Source organism: Orcinus orca, chromosome 19, assembly GCF_937001465.1.
Source record: "Orcinus orca chromosome 19, mOrcOrc1.1, whole genome shotgun sequence".
NCBI lineage: Eukaryota > Metazoa > Chordata > Mammalia > Artiodactyla > Delphinidae > Orcinus > Orcinus orca.
The window spans coordinates 22688819-22714294 of NC_064577.1; the positions used below are offsets into that span (position 1 = coordinate 22688819).

The following is a 25476-nucleotide window of genomic DNA, read 5'->3' on the forward strand; positions in this document are numbered from 1 at the left end:
GTAGATCTACCAAGAATTACGCTATTTTCTGCAGTGAGTGAGAGGACAGGAATATTAAGCTAGAAATCCTGGTGTTTACATGGTACTGGCTTAAAACCTATCATGTGATTTTGCTGCTTTAGTTTCGGCGTAGATTTAAAGAATTGGTTGTGTGTAGTGCACACAATGCACAAAAGTACACATGCCTGGGAGGAAATGCTGTTAGAAACAAGAATAAGAGAGCACGCACCGTGTCCATTCTGACAGCGGCACACCGGCAGGCAGCTTGGACTTTCACCGGAGGCGGGCAGCCCTTCCTTCCGTTGGCTCATTGTTTAAAGCCAGAGTGTTCTAGATTTTCTTATATTTAATTAAGCAGCCAAAACTTCTGAATATCCTGCTTTAGTCAAGTCACCTGGTTATTAGCACAGTAATTAGTGTTTTCTTAATGGCACTAGTATAACGTTTGGGCTCTTGTGACCCTAATGCATATAGAATGTTTGGATAGAGAGGCTAATAGAGAACCAGGAGAAAACTGGTTCTTTGCTTTCCTGGGAAAGGGAAGTATAGTAAGTGGAGAGAATGCTGAAAATCTGCTTTCCGATTACTTGAATGTCACTCTTTATAGAAGAAGTTTTCTAGTGGAGAAGAACCTACCCTGAATTTTGTTTTTCTTCCAAGGCCAAATAGGTTACCTGTTGCTCCTGGAAACACTCTGTCAAAGGGATAGCTTTAAGGGTTTCTAGATGCTGCAAATAACATGTTCCCGACCTGTGGTCCTCCTGTTCGTTAGCCCTGATACTGTACCAAAGTGAGTTGTGGATAATACGTCCGTGTTTGCTCTTTAATACTTTATGTTGCATTCTCAAGATGAGATTATTAAGAGTGCTGTTTGAAGATAGTGTCTTTGTAGTGTCCTAATTCTCCAGGGGATTGTTCCCACTTTTATAATTCCATGTGAGTCTAGAAAATATATACATATTTATATTTTGTGCTTCTGTTCATTATTAATATATTTAATCTATAAAATAAATGCTCATACACAGTCATTTTAAGTGTAGTAGACATTTCATTTGCAAGTTTCCAAAATAGGCCAATGAGAACTTCCTTTTTTCCCTATTAATTGTAACTTAACCTAAAAGCAAATTGCTGTTGGTTTTCACTCACTTTCCTCAAGACCTATTTGCAATTAGATGATTTGGGTGGTTCTTTTAGAATAAAACTATAAATTCCATTATCAGTTATGAATTTTTAGTAGTATCATCATTAATCACAAAAAACAAATGCAGACATAATATTTGCCAGTTCCTGTGTCTCATTATATGTTCTGCTTCTCCTTTTGAAGTTTTTTTTCCTCCAGATAGGCATGTAAATTAATGAGTGCTTTTCTTTTGTACTTTCACTCTATTTCTTTTTTTCTTTTTTATTCTCCACCTAGAGTGCTCTCTTCTTTTGCAGGTAAAAAATATATTTTATTTCTTGACGTAAGCCCTTTGTAGTATGTTCCAAAACTGAGTATTAATTGTTCTAAAAAGTTTTAATCAAGTTAAAATTTTTCTTGCCTTTCCTATATGTTAGGCTCTGTCCTCTCCTTCATCATGTAATTTAGTAGTGTCATTGTGATCAACGATACCACATTTTAATTTTGTGTATAGAATTCCTTCCAGGGCTAAGCTATTCATTTGGAATTTGGGGCAGTTTAAACTCCTTTCTCATCTTTACAAGTTGCAGAGGTAATATTTTTCCTGAACTGCAAGGTGGGCAAATGATTATATTTTTAATTACTCGGTCTAATAACTGTAGAACAAGAGTCTAGAAACACAAATGTACCTTAAATATCCTAAACATGCATATTGGATCTTAGAGAAATCTTTGAATAACCATAAGGTAAATCTACTGACTCTTCTTTCTAAATATCTCTGAGTCACTGAAGGGATTTTTTAAATGTTTTCCATTTGACAGAACATAGACATTATGAGTCAAGAAAGTTCTGTTTGCAGCCTAGATGCAGCAGGTTATAAACAGGAAATATGCTGCCCTAGGAATCTGAAGACCTGGTTTCTTACCCAGACTTTTATGTGACTTTCCCTGCATCTCTTAATGTTTCTCTTTTCTGCTTTTATCAACTACCTGTCTTTCCTATGGCTTATGGGAACACACTTTAAAAGCTTTTTAGCCCTATAAAAACACTAAAAAATATAAACTTTTATTCTAAAACTCAGGAAAAAAATTAACTCACATGTAAAGTAATTTTATAATACTTGGCTTAATTTGAAATCATTAATTTCCAAAATATGTTAAAAGATATATTGAATGTTGTAGGATATAATTATACAGTAAAATAGGCTTTTATTTTAACTCTTTAGATGAATTTCATGTTTTAAATTATAATCAACATTGGATCTCATGTAAGATATAGTTTTATGCTTGGTATAAGTTTAATGTCTGTAAAATAGATATAGATATTTCTAAAATATTATTTTTTGTTGATCCAACTGCATTTTTCTAATATATCCCACCCTGGACTTTTTTTTTTTTTTAACATCTTTATTGGAGTATAATTGCTTTACAGTGTTGTGTTAGTTTCTGCTGTATTGACTTTTTAATATAGATGCTATCCTTCCTTGAAGTCTGAATATCTACTTTCACATCAATTCTATATATTTAATCAGATCCCCCAAATTCACGTTTCATTCAAGGTATTCCTTTTATTCAAAAATAAAATGAGACATTTGGAGTAAAATTAAAGTTCTAGAAGAATAAGATCTGAAGTTGCTTCGAAAATAACTGACATAAGGAGTGATCAATAACCGAGTATAACAGAAAGAATCTATTATCTGTATTTTAATTTTTAAAATACAATATTTAATAATAAAATATATAATACTATAAATTTATAGCAAGTATATTATATATTTAGATTATATATTATAACTAACAAAAACCTTACTAGTCATCAGGTTGTTTTCCCCACAAAATTATTTTTAAAAACATCCATTGGTTACGTTTTTCCATCGTAAGCTGGCAGCTGCCAACACTGAAAGTTATCTTCTAGTATTTTCTGTTGACAACGAGCTCAGTGAGGTTTTAGAGACATCTAACTGAGGACAAATTTTAAATGTTTACATAAAGCACATTTAAAGCAGGAAATATATTAATAAATAAAGCTAAGTTATATAATGAACTCCTACTTATTAATAGACTCTAAGGCGAAAGAGCACTTCCATCCTGTTCTCTGTGCTAATTCTAACCTCTGTGACCTGGCAAAGGACGTTCATGGAAGGCCGGTTCTTAGGTTCCTCACCCTTGATGGTGGCAGGGCACCTCCAGTGAGTAGGCACTGAGGGGCACGGGCTGTTCTCTTGAAATGCAGCCCCGCTGAGGATTCTGCTTCCTTGATAAGCCCTGTGTATAGATGAGAACACAGCTCTTCAAAAACGGACCCTGAGAATCATGAATAGATACAGACAACCCAGCTCCTTAAAATAGGATGTGATGAGGCAATGGCCGTTGAGATGGATGGGCTCATAGATGGGCAGACAAACCAGTGACTGACACAGCTGACCAGAGAGCTCTGAACTACCTGAGGATCGAACGTCTCGGAAGACCCGAGACCTAAGTCAACGCGAGAGTCCTCTAGAGATGCTTGCCATTCTGTGAGCACCTCTGCTTCAGATCATACTACGTTCCAACCTCCTGATCCTGACTTCCTACCATTTTGTTTCTCTTTAATCCTCCCTAATCCGTATTGTTTGATCCTATGACTGCCTGAACCATGGTGTTCATTACATACCAGTTGTGCTGGTTCAAAACAGAGCTGATTGGTGTTTAATTATTGTATTTAATTTGTTAGAAACACACTAATCATCTATCATTATTTTTGATACTTTTTTCTTTGGGAGACAAAAGCGATGTTTTCTTACAAGGTTAAACTGTTTTATGCTAAGGTTCCTCTGAGAGTTGTTTACAACAAAAAGAGAACATTCTGTTGCACATGATATTTATAAAATAATCTGAGAAGGTTAAAAGACCATAAGTTAAAATAATGTGTTTTCTTTCATCTGTAGGCTTAAATCCAAAGATATATTTATTGTGTCCAGCATAATGAAAATAGAGAAATTATTTTTGATCAATTTTGTATGACTTAAAATAATGTTTAGTGGCCTTAATATTAACCATAAAGTATTAAAATATATTCTAGAACTATTAATATGTTGTTCTAAAGAAAAGATATTTTAAACTAACTTTTTTTCATGATAAAAGTAAAGAATAAGGAAACAATGTGGTATCTGAAGACATGATTGAAATTGAGGGTTCCCTATGAAATAGCCCCAACAAAAGGAAAAATTGTAGGATTTAAAAAATTTTCATAATAAATAGAAAGACTATATTAAAATAAGTGTTGTTAAAATTTATTTTAACAACAAGAAGTTTTTCCTTGTTAGAAGCATTCTCCTTGCCACCTGGGCTTAAACCCCTGCGACATCTTTTGAAATTTATTTATTATGTTGTGTTTGATACTTACGAAGAATATATGTCATAAATAACACTTCAGTACTAATGCATACAAACAAAATGAACGTCATGAACCAACCTCCCGTGTTAAGAGTTAGAAAAACATTATTATTCAAACTCTCACCTCTACTGTATTCTTCTTTCCTTCCATACTCTTGGCATCCCTGTCCCTGAGGCAGCCGTCGTTCTTGTGTGTTGATAGTTTCCTAACATTGTTTTCAGTACAGCTTCATCACGTGTATGTTCTCTAAGCAGCATACTCTTTCCTTTTGCTTGTTTTTTAATTTTATAAATATGATTACATATTATAGGTAATCTGTTATTTGCATTTTCACTTACATTGTATTTGTAATATTCACCCATTGTCGTGTGTAGCTCTGGTTTATTCATTTTGCTGGATATAATATCCCATTGTATGACCAGCAGTCAGTTAATTGTGATGGAAACCTGAGCCATCTCTAGTTATGTAGTTTTTAAAAAGCTACGATGTATATTCTTGAACATGTCCCTGGAGTACACATGAAGAGTTTTCTCTATAAAACGTTGGGACATAGCTTACGAAAATGTCCAGCTTCTCTAGGTAAAGCCAAATTAATTTACAGTGGGGTTTTACAGCTTTACACTCACATCAGTAGTGTGTAAGAGCACCATCCTTGCCAACATTTGGTACTGTCAGACGTCTACATTTCTGCAGATAGAGTGATTGTAAAATGATACTGCATTTTCTGAAGAGTGATAAAGTAGGATACTTTTTCATATGTTTACCATTAAAATGTTGCCTCTTACGAAGTTCCTGTTCATGTTGCTTCCTCATTTTTCTGTGGGGTTGTTTATCTTTATTTATTGGTGTGCTTTACAAAATCTGGATACTATTCTTTTGTTAATTACCTATATTGTGAATCTCCCCTTCCAGGTTTTGATTTATCTTTTCATTAGCTCTGTGGTGTCTTTTGATGAATGAAGGTTCTTAATCATATTTTATCTAATTTATCAACCTTTTCAAGTTAGTGCCCTTTGAGTTATGTTTAAGAAATCCTTCCTTACCTTGAAGTAAAAACGCCATCTCCCAGGGAATTCCCTGGTGGTTCAGTGGTTAGGACTCAGCACTCTCACTGCCGTGGCCTGGGTTCGATCCCCGGTCAGGGAACTAAGATCCCGCATAATGTGCGGCCAAAAAAAAAAAAAAAGCCATCTCCCATATTTTAAAAAATTTTGTCTTTCACATTTGGTCTCTAATCCACTAAGCATTATTTTTAAAATGATCCTTTGTTGAGATGTAATTTCCATTCCATGCAATTCACCCATTTAAAGTGTACAGTTTGGTGAGTTTTAGTCTATTCGCGGAGTTGTGCAGCCATCACCCATCAATCTTAGAGCATTTTATCACCTCCTCTCAAAACACTGATAGCCGTTAACAGTTACTCTCTGTTTGCCCCAAACATTCCAGCCCCAGGTATCCACTAATCTATTGATAAATCCTCTCTCTGGATTTACCTGTTCTGGCTAGTTCATATGGTGGAATCATGCCACATGTGGTCTTCTGTGACTGGCAATTTTATTCAGTATGTTTGCAAGGTTCATATATGTTGTTGTGTGTTTTAGTTCTCAGTTTCTTTTAATTGTTGAATAATATTCTGTTGTTTGTATATACTAGACTTTATCTGTCCATTCATCCGTTGATGGACATTTTGGTGGTTTCTCCTTTTTGGCTGTTATGAATGACGCTGCTTTGCACACTCTGTGCACGTTTCTGTGGGGATGTGTTTTGTTTCTCTTGGACACGTAGCTAGGAATGGAGGGGGTTTATTTTCGTCTATTGTGTAAGATGAGGATATGATTTCTTTTTTTCCCATTTGAATCACTTATGATCTCAGCACCATTTTGAGACTAGTTCATTACTTGCCTACTGAGCTGCAACGCCAGCCCTGCCCCACGGGAGCTCGTTTCTGGGCTCCCCGGTCTCTGTGATAACACGACACTGTTCATTTCAGTAACATTATTCTAGGTCCTGATATCAGGGTGGAATGCCACAGCACCTGTTCTTCTTTAGGAACAGCATGGTACTGTGTTCATTCCTGTACATTTTAGATCCCACTTGCCAAGTTTTTGGAAAGCTTTTGTTGAAACTTCAGTTGGATTTGCACTGATTCTGTAGATCACTTCGGGGAGAGCCGATGGAGAGACTTTTCATCACTGCGATGTACCTGTCGGGTATTTAGAGCTTCTTTAATGTTGTTCAAAAAGGGTTATAGTTTTTTCTTCAGAGTTTTGCACATCATTTGGTAGATATATCTGAGAAACTTATATTTGTTATACGTAGCTATAAATGGTGTTTTATAATTTTTTCGGGTGTATAAAAATTACAAATGATTTTTAAACATTGGTCTTTGATTCAGATACCTTTGTAAACTCTCTTATTATTTCTAGTAACTTGTGCGTTGATTTTACTTTTTCTCAATAGACAATTACAACATCCATGATTAAAGACAGTTTTGTTTTCATATTTTTTTTCTTGTCTTGCACTTATGAATACAAGTAGTGGTAGCAGGCATTCTTTGCTTCTTCCTGGTTTTAAAAGAGCTATTTTGAAACTTCACAATAAAGAATGAATAAAATTTGCTGAGTTTTTGGTAAATACTTTTATCTGGTTAAGAATGGTCTCTTCTATTCCTATTTTACTAAGAGTTTCTATGGTGGAATTTTATCAAATGTTTTTCTGTGTATTGAGAAAATCATAAGGCTTTTTCTTTTAATACATAAATGGAATAAATCATATTATAGGTTATTGTCTAACATTAAACCAACATTATGTACCATCCAATTTTTTCATGATGTAATGTCATTGGATTCAATTTGCTAATAATTGTTGAGAGAGATTGACCTGAGATTTTTCTTTTTTGGACGTGTTTTTTCATTGATGTTGTGCTAGTCTCATAATTTGAGCTGCTGAATAAACCTCCTTTTTCTATTCTCTGAAAGAATTAGTGTGCGAGTGAGGTATTTGTTTCTTGAATATTCGGTGGAACTGGCCAATAAAGCCATCTGGGCTTGATATTTTATTTCTGGAAAGATTTTTGACTACTATTTAAATTTTTTTAGTGGTTATAGGATGATTCACATTTTGCAGTTTTTTTCTAGTCAGTTTTGGAAAAATTTTATAGTTTAGGAATTTTTCCTTTTCATCTAAATCTGATATTTATTGGCATTTATAGAATTTTATAAATGTTATACTGCCCTTGCATTCTCTGCAACTTGCTGTTTACATATTTTATTTTTATGCATTACTGGGCTTGATTTGCTAATAATTTATTTGAGATTTTTATGTCTGGTTCATGACTGAGTTGGCCTATAATTTTTATTTCTCTTCCTATTCCTGTCATCCTTTGGTATCAATATTATGACTTCTGAAATAGTTTCAGTGTATATTTCTCATTTTCTATTCTCTGGAAAAGTTTGTAAAAGATTAGAATGATCTATCTCCTGGGTTATTTTTCTAGAACTCACCTACAAAATTATCTGAGCTTAGTGTTTTCTTAGTGTGAGAGATTCTTAACTGTTCTTTCAATTTTTTTAATTGGATTGTTTTAGTTGATTGTTTCTTCATTCTTTATTTTCCTAGGAATCTGTTTCACCTAGGATCTCCAGTTATTGGCATAATATTGTTATGGTATCACCTTATTATCTTTTTGTTCTGTGATGGATCCCGTACTATGTTGTTCTTAAATTTTAATATTAGTTATTATCTCTTTTTTCTAGATAATATTGCCATACTTTATTTTTATCTCTCATATTTGTTTATTTGTGCCTTCTTTCCTGTTTCCTTCATCAGTCTTACCGGAAATAGTTCTATCTTGCTAATTCCTTAAATTGGCTGCCTATTTCACTAATAATTCGCCTTTTAAAAATAAGTAGCACGTTAAGGCCACCTATTTCCTTCACTTTAGTTTCATCCTTCAGGATTTGATAAGGCATATTTTCATTATCAATCATTTCTCAGAATTTAAATGTTATGAATTTATTTGATTAGGAAATGTGTTAACACCAATCAGAATTTAAAAGTCATAAAAATAGAGTGAAATATCTCCCATGCGCCCCTGTCAGCACTAACCCCCTCATTCCCAATTAAAACAGCACAAATGTAAAAAGTGTGTGTGTCTTCTTCCAGAGATTATTTCTAAGTACATTTAATTTTTATCTTAACTTCATTTTGAAGCATGAGTTATTTAAGGTGTATATTTTAAATTTCGAAGTATATGGGATATTATTTTGGTTTTGTTGTTGCTATTTTTGTCATGGTTCTTAATTTAGTTGCAATCGTGTTAAAGAATATCTTTGATACCACCAATTTCTTGCAACATGTTGACACCTGAATTTGGCATGTGTTTGTGTGTGCGTATGATGAACTCTTTTACTGGAATGGTGGATTTGACCATTTTCCCCTGTAGTTCTGTTAAATTTGTTGTATATATTTTAAGGTTGTTTTATCACATGTGTACAAACTTAGATGTGTCTCTCTGGTGAATGACATTAAAAAATAATTTAGTGATACTCTATTTTGCGACTACCTTTCATTAATAATTTACTGGTATAACTTTTTTCATCCCTTTGGTTTCAATTTCATGTCTTCATTGTTCTCATAAAAAACATAGATGAATTTTATGTTAAAAAATTTAAACTATTACACTCTTTTAATTATGGTCCATTTACATGTATTGTGATTTTTGATATACCATCTTACTTTTTTCATCTTTCCCACTTTCTTCTATGCTTCTTTTTGCCCCAGTTTTTAAAATAGACTACTTTAAAAACAGTTTTATATTTATGGAGAAAATGAGAGGATAAGGTATAGAGAACTCCCGTTTATCCCACACCCAGTTTCCCCTTATTAACATCTTACATTAGGACGGTACGCTGCTTACAACTTTGCAGCATCATTAACTAAAATCCATACCTTATTCAGATTTCCTTAGCTTTTACCTAATGCGTTTTGTCTGTTCCAAGATTCCACCCAGAACATCAAATTAATTTTAGCTATCATATCTCCCTAGTCTCCTCTTCACTGTGATTGTCAGATTTCCCTCATTTTTGATGATCTTCTGATGATCAGAATTTGTAAAATGCCCTTCTATAGTAATGTGGAATTCTTTTGCAAGGAAGATATGTCTCTTCTCCCTTATTATTAATGAAATCATTATATCAGTATGTACTCATAGATATTTATTTCACCTTGGGATAGAATCCGATGCTAGTTTCTCACATTGTTCCGGCTTTGGGCTTTGGGCTCCGTCAGTGTGCACTACTAGGACAGCAGGGTGTTCCAGGCTCAGCTCAGGTATTTTCTGCCCATTTGCCCAAGGACCACTGGTTCCTTTCACTGGAGGATGGTATGAGAAACCAAAATCTAGGACTTGGTGTGCTTATTGCTACTGGGATGTCACTTACTGAGTGTAATCTGTTTTTTACCCACTTTGTCTGCTTTTAAGTTTTTCACTTTGTCTTTCATATTCTGCCATTTCACTACCCAGTATCTAAATGTGGATTTCTTTTCTTTCTTTCTTTCCTGTTCTTTTTTTTATTTTCTATTTTTCCATCTTGCTTGATATTTATCCTGCTCACTATTTCTGTGGAGTCTTGCTTTTCCTCAGTTCTGGAAAGTTCTCGGTCATCATCTTTTCATGTCTGCCCTGTCTTCCCTTCTCTCTCCTCTCCTTCTGGAACTCTAGGTATAGATCAGACCTTACTTTCTATTCTGTAGCTTTAAACATCTCACTATTGTTTTTCTGATATTATTGTGCTGTACTGTGGGTAGTTTATTGAGGCCCCCTGTTTCACTGCTTCTCACTTCTGCTCTGTCCAGCTGCCTTCACTCATCCATTCTATCTTTTATACAAAATTTTTATTTGGTTCTTTCTCAAAGCTTGGAATTTTTGTTTAATCTCTTCTGGTTTACTCATTTTGTGACTCTGTCCTTTGTTTCTTTAAACACTTAACACATGTTTATTTTATATTATTTTTCTGATAATTCCCGTATCTGACGGACTTGCTTGTGGGAATGTTTCTGCTGACTCTTACCAATGGTGTTTTTTGGAGGAACTTAGTAATTTTTTATTAGGAGCTCATATTTGGTTTATCTTAATTTGTGGAAACCTGGAGACATTAAAATGAAGAAGCTTTTCCCCAGAGGGAACTTGTTTTAGCTTCAGGTGGAAGCTGATAGCACTACAGACCTGAAGCCACTTCTATCCTGCTCCAGGCTCCCCACCTTGGTCGGTGGTGTCATGTTCAGCTCACACATCGCTTTCCCTTGAAGCAGCAAAGTAGACGAGGACATTTTCCCTCAAAGATACCTGGCCTTTGATTGTGCTTACTGCTTATTACCCTGTTTCTGGCACGTGCAGTTTTACATGTATGTGGTTTTTGTTGTTTTGTTTTTCCCTTTGAATGTTTCTCTTACTTCCAGTGAGCAAAGAAGGAAGCATTGAGTTTTATACAGGATCTAGATGTTTCATCTCATGAGGGTGTATCTAGTCTGGCAAACTACTTGAAACAAACATCCTCAGTCACCAGCATGCCTCACTCCTCCTTGCCTTCAACATGCACTTAGCTGCTTAGTTCTCTGAATTCTGCCTCTAAGACTGCATTCCCGTCTGTTCCACTTTTTCCCCACTGCTGGCCTTGTTGCCTGAGTGTGCCGAGTCATTGTGTAAACTGCCTCCGGGTTCATCTTTCCTGGTACAAATGCAGTGGCATCGCTTGGCTCCCTGGCCCCCCTTCCCTCTCCAGCAGCCAAGTTAAATCTCGTCGCTGCTTCTTCAGTTCCTGAAATCCAACCCATGTAGCTTAACGTTTGAAATCCTTCAATAACCTCACCAAGTTTCTCTTTTCTGAGTTTCCCTTCTTCCTCTTTAATGCTCTGTTTTTCTTCTTACATGTGGCTCATTCTTTCTGCCTGAAATGTCCTGTATCTATCCCTGTCCCCAGATGGTGCTAATTTCTCTCTTAAGGTCCATCTCAGATGCATTCAGTTTTATTCAGTCTTCCAGAATCCTTCCAAGCTCAAAGTAGCTCCTCCCTCTTTTGACCTCTTATGGCCCTTTGTCTTCATGCCTTGTGTGTGTGTGTGTGTGTGTGTGTGTGTGTGTGTGTGTGTGTGTGTGTACATGTATGTGTAGCTTATGTATTATAGTCTAAAGTATTTTAGGGAAGATTTTTTTTGGAAGTCATTTATCACAGTGGCTTCCACATCATAGATCTTAATAAATAGTGAATTATACATAACTATAAATGAAAGAGAGGCACAAACAAAATATTTCAGCTTGTGGTGATGATTACCCATAAACTTTCTATGAATGTACAAAGGTGACCTCATATATCAATAAGTTGTTAATGTGTCTTTATTCCCAAAGTGCCTGTAGAATGATTTTTCAATTTTGAAAAGAATCTAAATGATTATTTCTTAACCATGAACATGTCCTCAACTTAAATACATTTTGCTTTCATAAAGTGCATTTAAAGTTTTTGTTTGGGATGATAATCCATAATCCTTTATAAGACGTTTCAACCTCTTCTTTTCTAGGACTTGTCAGATTCAGGGTGGCTTAAAGAATCATTAACTTTCTAAGGAAACTGGTTTATATTGTTGGGGGGGGGTTGTAATAAATTTTTTAATCATGTTAAAATACACATAATGTAAAATTTGCCATCTTAACCATTTTCAAGTGTACAGGTCAGTGATACTAAATACGTGCACCTTGTTGTGCAACCACCACCACCATCCATCACATAACTCTTTTCATCTTATAAAACTGAAACTCAGGGCTTCCCTGGTGGCGCAGTGGTTGAGAGTCCGCCTGCCAATGCAGGGGACACGGGTTCGTTCCCCGGTCCGGGAAGATCCCACGTGCCGCGGAGCGGCTGGGCCCGTGAGCCATGGCCGCTGAACCTGCGCGTCCGGAGCCTGTGCTCCGCAACGGGAGAGGCCACAACAGTGAGAGGCCCGCGTACTGCAAAAAAAAAAAAAAAAAAAATTGTACAACTGGCCATCAAGCAATCTCAAAAATTTTCTGGCCATCAGGCAATCTCAAAAATTTTCAAAGAAGTAACGTAGTATAGAGTACATTCTCTGGCCACAATGCACTTAGAAGTGAATAACAAAAAGACAGTCATTAAACCTCACATCCTAAATTGGTTGTTGTCCCCCTAAAATTTCATATCCACCCAGAAGCTGGGAGTGTGACCCTGTTTGGAAATAGGGTCTTTGCAGATGTAATCAAGTTAAATGAGGTCATGCTCAATTAGGAGGAGCCCTAAGTCCAAGGTGACCATTGTCCTTATAAGAAGAGGGAAATTTGGACACAGAGATACAGACACACAAGCACAGCCACGAGGAGATGGGGGCAGAGGCTGGAGCGACACATCGAGAAGGCAAGGATGGCACGCAGCCACCGAAAGCTGGGGGAGACTCTGCCTCAGAGCCTCCAGAAGGAGCCTGCCCTGCCAGCACCTTGCTTTCAGACTTGCAGCCTCTAGAACTCTGAGAGAATAAACGTCGTCTTAAGCCACCCAGCTTTTCGTACTTTGTTGGGACGGCTCTAGGAAACTAGTATACCCCATAGGTTTGGGAATTAAGAAACATACTTCTAAGTAGACCATAAGTCAAAGAAAAAAATAAAAATGGAAGTTCAAAATGTTTTGAATTAAATGGTAATGAAAATGTCGTGTATCTAAACCTAAGAGATTAAACTTAAGCAATGGTAGAGCGGTATTTATAGTCTTAAGTTTATATAAATCAGGAAAGAAGAAAGGATAAAAATAAATGAGTTAAATATCCAAGATAAGAAGTTAGAAGAATAAAAAACCCAAGAATGTAGAATGAGGGACATAACAAACATAAGAGCAGAAATCAGTGAAATAAAAACAAAAAATACAGTAGCAAGTACTAGACGAATCTTAGAAACATAATGTTGCCTATTTGAAGAAGCAAGTTGCAGAAGAGTACATGTAATATTCCATTTACATAGGTGTTTGAAACAAGGAAAACTAAATGTGATGTCTGTGGTAAACGATTTTAGGTAGGATCTCTGTCTGAGCTAGAAGGGGTGGCATGGGATTGGAGAAGGAGGGAAGCAGGAGGAAGGAAGCAGTGAACTTCCTTTGTGTGGTAGCCTTTTGCAGTTCTTCTTTTACGGCTCTCCTAGTCATATCCTCTGACCATTTTCCCATTTTTAAAAACAAGGTTATTGCTGACATGGAGGCACAAGTCCACAAGTTGAGAGAAGAGCTGATCAGCGTGAACTCCCAGCGGAAGCAGCAGCTGGTGGAGCTCGGTCTTCTTCGTGAAGAGGAGAAGCAGAGGACTGCTCGGGACCATGAGGCTGCCGTCAACAAACTGAAGGCTGAGTCAGAAAAGATGAAAATAGAGCTGAAAAAGACTCATGCCGCTGAGACAGAGATGACGCTGGAAAAGGTAAGATGCCCACCTGGATGTGTTATAGACAGTCGAGACCCGTGTTTGAAATCCACTGATGCCACCGTTATATTTAATCTCAAAGAGGTGGTGGACTTAGAATTACTCTCCAGTTGATAAACCATTCAAATGAGCAATCTAAGTGTCTTGCTGTATGTCTCAGGGAGTTTCCTGACTTTTCCCTTGACTTTTGTGGAAGGGATTGTATGGAATATCCCTTCCATAGTTATTAAACATACACTGTGAGAAAAGTGTTATAATATTATCAAATATTATACTGATCAGGAGTATTGGGGCTGTAACCTTGAGTTTTTCCTAAGGTAAGACTAGGTTTCAGATCTTTCTTATGTTGTCTAATGGCCATTTCTAGATTTTACAGTTTTTTATGTGTCCCATAGATGATGACATATTTTCCCAGATTGATATTTCAAATGAAGAACTTTCTTTAGAATTACACATTTTTGAAATATATGTCAATATAATGTTTACACATTTTGAGTTGACTTATATTCCAGAGACAGCCTCAAATATTTGTTCTTCTGGTGTTCTGGAAAAGTGTAAATATTTTAATCAGGTAGTAAAAGCGAATTGCTATTAATCATCACAACTGTCAACTGCCCCTTGAGTTCTTTAAGACCAACCTCTATCCTGGGATCAAGACACTGGGAAAGGGTAATTTAAGAATCTTCTGATTTTATTTTTTTCCTACCTCTTCTTGATCTTTAAATGGGAAGCCTTCATAGAGCATACCATGGCATTCCAGGTGCTGCTCTACTAATTTTACCTGGATCGTGGCCCTAAGGTGCTCACTTTGCATCAGTACCGTCATTTACCTGAGGGTCAGATTTCAGCAGACTGGGCCCGTGGCAGCCTGGCTCTGAACCCAGAGATAAACCGGAAGAGGGCTCTGAAGAGGCAGGAGTGAAGAGGCAGGAGTGCACCTGGCTTCCTGGAGGGACCGCAAGGAGGCCAGCGTGGCTGGGAAAGACGGAGGAGGGGAGGACGAGGAGCTGAGGTCAGGGACGAGGCCTCTGGGGACGGACCGGGCCCCGTAGGGCTGTGGAGGCCACTGCAAGGGCTTGGCTTTGACCCCCATAAGTAGAGGAAGCCTGGCGTGTTTGGAGCAGAGGGCTCTCGGGCCATGCCCGCCTGCCGAGGGTGAAGGTGGAAGTGGGGAGACTAGTTCAAAAGCTATTGCAGTGATTTAGACCGGAGTTGAGAGATGCTGGGCTTGGCCAGTAGCACTGAAGGTGGTACACGGGTCCGGCTGGGTTACGGTCTGATGGTCTGCAGGCAGAGCTGACGGGATCTGCTTTGGGTTCAGACGTGGGAGTGGGGGGTCGGGGGAGAGGCGGAGGGAGAGAGAACCTGTGAGTGAGTCGCCCAGCGTGACTCCAAGGCGACTTGCTGGAGCCACGAAGCGAGCGGAGTTACGTGCCCTTTGCCGTGTGTGAGAGACGGCAAGAGCTGCGCAGGCCACAGGGACACGACCTGGCTGAGGGGCCTTCGTACCCCAGTGAGGATGCTAGCAGTCATTCCATCAGAGCAGCGCGGAATCGTGCTCTTTGATGCCAAAATATACAAGGTGTCAGGAACTGGGGAATGTCCTGATACCTAGTAGTTTTCGCCCCCTGACAAGCGCACAGGAGAAGGGGAGGCTTACCGATGGGGAAGCTGCTGGGAGCTGACACACGCCGCACCTCAGCTCTGCTCACTGCCGCCAAAAGTTCAAAGTATCTCCAAGTAACTGTGCTTAAATGGCACGGATACCAGCGCACCTCGATTTTTTAAAACACTGGACATAGTAAAGCCAGACTTATAAAACATACAGCTTAGGCCTTCCTTTTCTTGAATCACGCGTTCACATCTTAAAGGTTTCTTTTTAACAGGAGATGAATTTTTCAAGGATAGGTTTATATGTGTTACTAACGAATTGACAGGTTACAGATAATAAAAGAAATTAGTATTAGAAGCCATCAGTAATTTCTTTGGCAAGTATTTCTTGAATATTTTCTATATCTCGAAGGCATTATCCCAGGCACTTTGGGGCTACACAGAAAAAGGGAAAAAAAGGCACTGTCCTTAAGGAGATTATAAAACAGTAGTGGCTGCAGGACACACACACGTACACAGATAACTGTAATGCAAGGTAGAGTGTGAACTGGGGGCAAATGGTTTTCTATTAAGAAAATCAGGGGAAATTACCTGGAAGAGATGGATGTCGCTTGAACTGGACACGGGTAATGTGTAGGATTTTCTAGTAGGTTCTAAGCCACAGGAATGACCACAGCAAGAGCCATGTGCGTGGCATAGCGGCTACCGAGGGAGGGTCGCCAGCGACGAGCCTGGAGACGGCGGGGGCGCCGGAGGCCTCCGAAGCTGTGGTGGGGATTAGACTTCATGGGGTAACAGTAAGGAGGTACTGAAGGTTTTTTGTTTGTTTGTTTGTGTTTTTGCGGTACGCGGGCGTCTCACTGCTGTGGCCTCTCCCGTTGCGGAGCACAGGCTCCGGACGCGCAAGCTCAGCGGCCACGGCTCACGGGCCCAGCCGCTCTGCGGCATGTGGGATCCTCCCAGACCGGGGCACGAACCCGCGTCCGCTGCATCGGCAGGCGGACTCTCAACCACTGCGCCACCAGGGAAGCCCAAGTACTGAAGGTTTCTAAGCCATGAAGTGTCAAGGTTCAAGCGGTTATTAGGAGAATCTTTGCAAGGTGCCATGGAGTAGAGGTAGCTGGCAGGACTGGATTAAGCCAGGTGACAGGTCCCCGAGGACACCTCAGAGGTACGGGAATGTGGTGGGGGCCTCGTGGTGAGCACGGGCTAGAGGAGGCGTGTTTGAGAGTCAGCCCAGCCAGGGCGCCGATTAGACTTGTGAGGTGTAAACCCCGCCCTGGATGAATGGGGAATGTCACAGTCTCTGGTCCGGGGAAGAGGATGAAGTCGGTTATGAACGTCAGTTGCATTTGGACCCAGCTGTGACGTTCCCTTGCGGTCGAAGGGACGTCTGTAGCTAATCCCAGGAAGAGCAGGACCGGAGGAGTAGCCCCAGAATGGAGCCTGCGCAGGGAGAGTACAGACGGAAAACCAGCAGCTGGGGAGGGCTTCATCGGTGAAGTCGGAGAGATGGTCCAAGAAGGGCCCTTACGGTGAGGGACGCGAGGAAGAAGGCATTTTCATGGGAAGGAAGGAGGAGAGTATTTGGAAGGAGGCTTGCCAGGAATGCGACAGAAGACCCGGAAGGATGAGGGTGAGAGAAGGGCCCCAGGATTGGAAACCGAGAATCGTTGATGACCTTGGACGGATCGCTGCAGGTGGCGGTGTGGCCGGAGCACGGCTGCAGGGGTCAGGGAGGGGGGAGCGAGGGGCTGGAGATGAGGGGAAGCCTGACGCTCCAGGGAGGTGTCACCCGGAGACCAGCGGGAGTTACGGAGGGCGCTTAGGTGGAAACACCTGGAAGTGCCTGGAAGAGGGAGAGAGAGACGAGAGACCCGCGCACCACTGCGGCTTGTGACCCGAGCGGCGAGGGCGTGAGCGCGGCAGGCAGGGCTCTGCTCCTGGGACCCGCCTCGCTCTCCCTGCCTGGGATGCTCTCGCGCGCGTTCTCCTATAGTCGTCCTCCCGCTTGTCCCCCGCTCTCCTTGCAGCCCCACCTCTAGCGGACGTCCTGTCCCCCTCCCTCCTCAGCACCTCCCGAGGTCTTCACAGCTTGTCTCACTCTCTGAATACGTCTTCATTTTTTTACTTATTTGCAACGCCCACCCCCCATTAGACCATAACCTCATTAGCAGGACTTTGTCTATCTCGTTCATTTCTGTACTGCCAGTGTCTAGAAAACTTGGCCCATGGTGGGTGCTCACCTGTGTATGTTAAGGAGGGGATGGCAGGAGCCGTGACTTTCTAGGGGGAAGAAGGAAGGAGAGAATTGGGAAGGGTACAAAGGAGTCTGACGAGACTCGAGAAGAGCTTCTGTCTGATGCCATCTGGATCCTTAGTAAAGTATCACTGCAGTCTGTGCAGCCTGAGGAATTTCAAGACGAGTGGGACCCCTGGGCTGCAGGCTGAGCAGATGGTTGGGATGCAGCTGAAGGAAGGGGATGGAGGGAATGTGCACGGGTAGGATTGGGGTTCTGCAGGGAGAGAACAGAGCATGGTGGGGTGAGTCTGGAAAAATGGAATGCCCTGAACTGAACTGAGAACACAAGTGATACAGGAAGATAGAAGCGGGGTTTAAGTGGAGTGATTTTAGCTGACGTGGATAATGAATTAGAATGCAGGCACTTGGTGGCATCAGGAGGGCCTGGGGGACAGGAGGAGAGCATTAAGTTGCCATGTTAGTGCCATGAGTTCCAGAGTCCGTATGATAAAATACAAGTGCTCTGCTCTTGATGCGAAAAGCAATTTGCATTTCCCATTGGTGTATATTTTTCCTTAACTAGTGGAAGGAGTTCCCCACGCAGTGAGAACAGCGCTGTGAGTTCCCTGAAACAGTCCTTGAGAAATACTCGTTTCCAAAGCTTCAGGATCACGCATGGTGCCTTGTACAAAGTAGGCATTCATACACGTTAAGTGAATAAACGAATGATGATGAACTGAGAAATTCAGTTCTGCGGTTTCTGCTACTGTGAATGGTAATACGAATAAATTAAAAATTGCCATTGATTCATCCAAGTTTGCTTTCAACCCAGTATATGTACTTTGGGTAGGACAAGATGCACCTTATATTCAAATATTCATTTCTGTTGTTGTAATTCCCTTCATATTAGTAAGTTAAATGCAAAGCATAACATCTTTTAAAGATAGTTTTAAAAATTAATAGATATTTGAGTTCTCACTATAAAAATTTGAATTAGCTCTAATGAATTGATAGATAATTCTCTTGCTAGCCTGTTGTGTCATCGTGCATGTTACTTGAATTCTTCTCACTATGTCTTATAAAAGGTTTAATGTTTTATCATTTTTAAATAAATCTGAAAGTTAAAATATTTGCTAGTGTTTCAAACTCCAGTGAGAATTGAGGATTTAGAAATTGATTTTCTCTCATTAAGTATAAAGTTGAGGTTCAAAGAGGAGAGAATAACCCCAGAATAATAAATAATCTAAATGTAACCTTCCCTGTGGGTCTGGGTTGTTTCAGTAGCACTTACAATGTTAAGGTTATAAAAGAATTCCTAAGTCCAGATCCTCCCTGAGTTTCTGTCAGCAGCGATTTAGACCCCAGTGATATCTTCAATGGCTCTGAGTTAAGAGAAACATGAAATACCTCCACAAGGTCAAAATACTTGAAATAGAGAATCCAAGAGAATGAATGATTGACATTTGCAAAGTGAAAGCTGCTTTTCCAGCCTTTTAAAATCTTTTTAAACCAAATTGAAACAAAGTCCATAAAATCTGAACCTTTGAAAAATTAAAGAACATTATTATTAAATGATGGTTGTGGGTAACTCTCAGATGTTTGATTAAAACTTTGGTATTTTGGGGCTTCCCTGGTGGCGCAGCGGTTGAGAGTCCGCCTGCCGATGCAGGGGACACGGGTTCGTGCCCCTGTCCGGGAGGATCCCACGTGCCGCGGAGCGGCTGGGCCCATGAGCCATGGCCGTTGAGCCTGCGCGTCCAGAGCCTGTGCTCTGCAATGGGAGAGGCCACAACAGTGAGAGGCCCGCGTACCGCAAAAAAACAAAACAAAAAAACTTTGGTATTTAAAATTTACCATTCTTTCAGAAGTCTATTTAGCTATTTTAAAAATAGCCTTTCTTGAAATAGAAGATATTTTAGAAAATATGGGAAATAGAGAGGTATAAAATTCCTTGTTACTATCACCACCCAGAGATAACCAATAGTAGTAATTTAATATGTATATAAAATAGCTATATTAACTTAGCTGACTGAGATCATACTAAATAAACAGCTATGCCTTTTGCTTTTTTAAGAGCTATGCTAATAATATTCCAATGTCATTTGGAATTCTTTGAAAATGTAGTTTTCATTTTTTCATAATACTGTGTTTTATGGATGTAGCATGATTTAGTGTGAAATTCCTTTATTTTTAAACATTTAGCTTTAAACATTTTTATGTGAATTGATGCAAAAATTAACATCTTCATACATCAAATTTTGTCAACATTTCCCTTTTTTTTACCCCTTAGTTTAAGATCCCAGTAGAATTACAGGATCGAATTGCTTTTCAAAACGGTTGTACTAATTTGTATTTTCCCCAACAGAATATCTGTTTTATCTAGACAGTCCTTAGTATTAAACCTCTTCTTTGATTTGGGGTGGGGGGTGGTGAAAAACGTTAATTGTTTCTAATTTGCATTTTTAAGAGTGAGACTGAACATATATAATAGATTTGTTATTCGTGTTTCATTTTCTGAGAAGTGCTCGTTCACCTCCTTTGTCAGTTTCTCTTCTGTTAATGTCCTAGTGTTATCCTCATCACCTTATATAAACCTGTTTATGTTTAGGATGATGAAGCTCTTTGTGGCAGGTACTTTTGGTATTTGCCTTCTAATTTTGTCATTTAATTTTATGATACACAAAATTCTTATTTGTATTTAGTGTAATCTATCAATTCCTTTGTGAAGTCTCCAGTATAAGTAGTTGTTTTAAGCTTCACGATTTGATATTTTAAAATATATGAACACATCAAGCATTTTCCACACCGTACTAAGTAAAATGCTCTTATGAAATTGACATAGTACTTACCCGCTTGGGCTCCTGGTCTGTAATTTTAATGGTATCTGAAGGATTATACTGGAATTCTGCCAGCCTGAAGTCATTAAAAGGCTTTGAGCAACAATTCAGCATCTTTTTCAAATTTAAGAAAAGCTCCATATGGTACAATTATTCAAAGCTAAGGTCATAGAAACTACTTAAACCTTTGAAATTTATAATTAAAGGATTAATATTAACTTATGAAGACGTCATTTTGGCTTAAAATGGATTTCTAATCTCAATTCTGTTCTTTTTACTTTGATCTTTTCCCTGAGTTTTTCCTTTGCTAAAAATGTGAAGTTTGTATCCTTAAATTTTTAAATATGATTCTCGAGCAGTTCAGATTTATAAAAATCGATTGGCAAACAACATCCCATTTGATTTTTACAGTATCCCACAAACGTTGCTGAACTTCAAGTCGGGGTTTTCTTCTGGGTTTTTAACCCACAGCTTGGTATAATGGACTCTAATGATACCTCTCAAAGTAACAATAAATTAATCTGGAAAAGAAAAAACTTGCACAAATGGAAACTTGGAAAACTTTGGGTGTGTTCGTAATTTGAATATGATGGATTGGTGTTCATTTATATTGTTTAGAATTTTAAAGTATCTTCAAATGGCCTCAATCGTAAACCTTCTTTTGAATGGTGAAAGGGGCTATGTCTTATACAAAAGCTAAGTTTTTTGTCATTTTGACAATATATTCAAATCAGTCCAAACCAAATATTTTAGTTCAATCAGTTAATGTATCTCTGTGTAACAAGAGGAACTGTGTGTTCCTTTGAGACTCGGTTTAACATCAATTCCCAGCTCTCTCCCACTTCTTCTGATTCTGATGCGAGGCACCTGTTTCACAGTGCTCCCACTAAATACTGGAATCGTATCTGGGGTGTCTGCTTATTCAGCCGAAGTAGCAGAGGATCTGTCATTCGTGCTTGAATAGTTACGTTGCCAGGGTTTTACCGCCCTCTCCTGCGTGGGCTGCAGAGTCGCGGGCGGGTGAGGTGGAGAAGCGCTGCTGCCTGATGCGCAGCTCCCCACCGTTTCCCTGAGAACCTCTCGCACCCGCTCTACCTGCGCTGCTTCCTGTAGCAGAGGGCTCCTGTTTTCCAGCAGATCTGGGAGAGCAAAGCAGTAGCTTCACTTCAGAGGCTGTAGCTTTCCTAGGCTGGAGAGCTAAGTTTTACTAGGAGGAAATGAAAAGACAGTGTATTTTATGTTAGGGATTATTTGAAAATCAGATCTAGAATTATAAATGAATCATTGTTTATTTTTAAAGTAAACATTTAAAGTTTCTAAGATTAACCCCCCTTGCCATTCTGTAGCCTAACTTTCTAATACTCTAATCGCACCAGTATAAATGGGAGTTCTGCCACTCACCAGTTGTTGTTGGTTTTATCCTTTTTGGACGTTCTTAAGGGAAAAATTTTTACCTAGAATAAAGGAAAAAACTCTTAGGTCAGTGCAGCAAGTGATAGTAATCGGTAAGTTTTTGAAAGTAGAGCAGTTTACTTGCCGTCCTCAGAGACTGATACCCAAACTAAGAGAGTCGGGAGCAAGTAAATGAGCAGGTATTTGTGCCCAGAGCCTTTTGTGTGTGTGTGTGTTTAAGGTTAGTATTGATAACTGTTAGTATTGATCACTGTCGCGGCCTCTCTTTTTGCAGAGCACAGACTCCAGACACGCAGGCTCAGTAATTGTGGCTCACGGGCCCAGTTGCTCCGCGGCATGTGGGATCCTCCCAGACCAGGGCTCGAACCCCTGTCCCCTGCATTGGCAGGCAGATTCTCAACCACTGTGCCACCAGGGAAGCCCTGTACAGTTCTTTTGATCTTTTTGGCTTCGTGGCCAAACCTACCTACAGGAGTGTTATTTATTTATTTATTTGAAGTATACTTGACGTACAATATTATATCAGTTTCATGTGTACAACATATAATGATTCAACCTTTCTCTACATTATGAAATGATCACCACAGTGTACGTTTAGTTACCATCTGTCATACAACATTAACACAGTATTATTGACTCTATTCCCCATACTATACAGTACATCCCCATTGTTTATTTTATTTAATTTATTACTTATTTTATGACTGGAAGTTTGTATTTCTTAATCCCCTTCACCCAGTTCATCTTGCCCCTCAACCTCCACTCCCCGCTGGCAACCGGTCAAACTATTCTCTGTATCCATGGGTCTGGGTTTTGTTTTGCTGTTTAGATTCCATATATAAGTGAAATCATGCACTATTCATCTTTCTGTGTCTGATTTATTTCACTTAGCATAAAGCCCTCAAGGTCTATCCATGTTGCTCGTGGCAAGGTTTCTTTCTTTTCATGGTTAAGTAGTATTCCACGTCTTCTTTATCCATCGATGGCTACTTGGGTTGCTTCCATATCTTGGCTATTGGAAATAACGCTGCAGTGAATATAGAGGAGTATATATCTTTGCAAATTAGTGTTTTCATTTTTTTCCAGTAGATATCCAGAAGTGAAATTGCTAGATCATGCGGTAGTTATATCTTTAATTTCTCATATTCTGTAGTGGCTGCGCCAATATGCATTCCCACCAACAGTGTACAGATGTAGCCTTTTCTCCACATCCTTGCCAGCATTTGTTATTTCTCGTCTTTTTGATAACAGCTATCATGACAGGTGTGAGGTGACAGCTCATTGTAGTTTTGATTTGCATTTCCGTAATTACTAGTGTTGTTGAGCATCCTTTCATGTGTCTCTTGGACATTTGTATGTCTTTGAAAAAATGTCTATTTAGATCCTCTGCCCATTTTTTAATTAGTTTAGTTTTTATTGTTGATTTGTATGAGTTCTTTATATATATTTTGGATATTAACCCTTTATCAGATATAATTTGCAAACACCTTCTCCATTCAGTAGGTTGCCGTTTCATTTTGTTGATGGTTTCCTTTGCTGTGCAGAAGCTTTTTAGTTTGAGGCAGTCCCATTTGTTTATTTTTGCTGTTGTTGTCCTTGCCTTTGGGGTCAGATCCAAAAAAACACGGCTAAGGCTGATGTCAGAAGCTTACCGCCGATGTTTTCTTCCAGGATTCTTATGGTTTCAAGTCTTACAAGTCTTTCGTCTTTAACCCATTTTGAGTTTATTTTTGTATGTGTTGTAAGATAGTGGTCCAGTTTCATTCTTGTTCATGTAGCTGTCCAGTTTTCCCAGCACCACTTATTGAAGAGACTGTCCTTTCCTCGTTGTATACTCTTGCCTCCTGTGTCGTACATTGACCATACACGTGCGGTTTTATTTCTGGACTCTCTATTCTGTTCCACTGATCTGTAGGTCTGTTTTTATACCAATACCATACTACTTTTTAATTTCTATAGCTTTGTAGTATAGTTTGAAACCAGGGAGCATGATATCTCCAACTTTGTTCTTCTCTCTCAAGATTGCTTTGGCTATTCAGGATCTTTTGTGTTTCCACACAATCTTTAGAATTATTTGTTCTAGTTCTGTGAAAAATGCCACTGGAATTTTGGTAGGGATTGCATTAAATCTGTAGATTGCTTTGGGTAGTATGGACATATTAATGGTATTAATTCTTCCAATCCATGAGCACAGAATATCTTTCCATTTATTTGTGTCTTCTTTAGTTTCCTTCAGCAGTGTTTTATAGTTTTCAGTGTACAGGTCTTTCACCTCTTTGGCTGAATTTATTCCTAGGTTTTTATTCTTTCTGATTCAATTGTGAGTGGGATTGTTTTCTTGATTTCTCTTTCTGATAGTTCATTATTAGTGTATAGAAACACAACAGATTTCCGTATATTAATTTTATATCCTGCAGCTTTACTGGATTCATTTATTAGTTCTAATAATTTTTTGGTGGAATCTTTAAGGTTTTCTATATATGGTATTATGTCATCTGTAAACAGTGACAGTTCTTCTTCCTTTTCAGTTTAGATGCATTTTATTTCTTTTTCTTGCCTAATTGCTGTGGCTAGGACTTCCAATACTATGTTAAATAAAAGTGACCAGAGTGAGTATCCTTGTCTTGTTCCTGATATTAGAGGAAAAGCTTTTGGCTTTCCACAGTTGTATATGATAGTCATACACAGACTTTATTATGTTGAGGTACATTTCCTCTTTGTTGAGAGCTTTTATAAATGGATGTTGAATTTTGTCAGATGCTTTTTCTGCATCTATTGAAATGGTCAATGATTTTTATCTTTCATTTTGTTAAGGTGGTGTGTCATCACCTTATGAACCATTAGAATTATGAACCATTCTTGCTTTGGAGTAAATCCTACTTGATCATGGTGTATGATACTGTTAATGTATTGTTGAATTTGGTTTGATAATATTTTGTTGAGGATTTTTGCATCTATGTTCATCAGGGATATTGGCCTGTAATTTTCTTTTTTATGGTGTCTTTGGTTTTGGTATCAGAGTAATGCTGGCCTTCCTTGTAAAATGAGTTTGGAAGGATTCCTTCCTCTTAAATTGTTTGAAAAAGTTTGAGAAGGATAGGTGTTAAATATCTTTGAATGTTTGGTAGAATTCACCCGTCAAGCCATCTGGTCCTGGACTTTTGTTTGTTGGGAGTTTTTTGATTAATGATTCAGTCTCCTTACTAATAATTGTTGTTGTCAGAGTTTCTCTTCGTGTGTGTTGTGTGTGTGTGTGTGTGTGTGTGTGTGTTTAAGATTAGTAATGATAATTGTACAATCCTTTTTGATTCTTTCAGCTTCATGGCCAAACTTATAGGAGTCTTATTGGACACGGCATCTTTTTTTCATAACACTGAAGAAAATAAAATGAAAAAATCTGTTTTATTAGT

At 38.8% G+C, this 25476-nt stretch overlaps 1 protein-coding gene and 1 non-coding gene across 31 annotated transcripts in view; both read left to right on the forward strand.

The window, feature by feature from the left end:
• CEP112 (centrosomal protein 112) overlaps positions 1-25476 on the forward strand; it is a 412427-nt gene that overhangs the window by 243366 nt on the left and 143585 nt on the right. For 29 of the 30 annotated variants that reach the window (XM_033438326.2, XM_033438327.2, XM_033438317.2 and 26 more), the window contains one exon: positions 13730-13960. In XM_033438326.2, coding sequence (XP_033294217.1) covers positions 13730-13960 — 231 coding nt within the window. Of the gene's footprint in view, positions 1-13729; positions 13961-21064; positions 21975-25476 lie in introns of those variants that run through there. The other variant, XM_049701504.1, reaches the window with a different exon arrangement.
• Positions 5570-5641, forward strand: TRNAE-CUC (transfer RNA glutamic acid (anticodon CUC)). The gene has a single exon. It is a non-coding gene; the product is annotated as a tRNA-Glu (tRNA).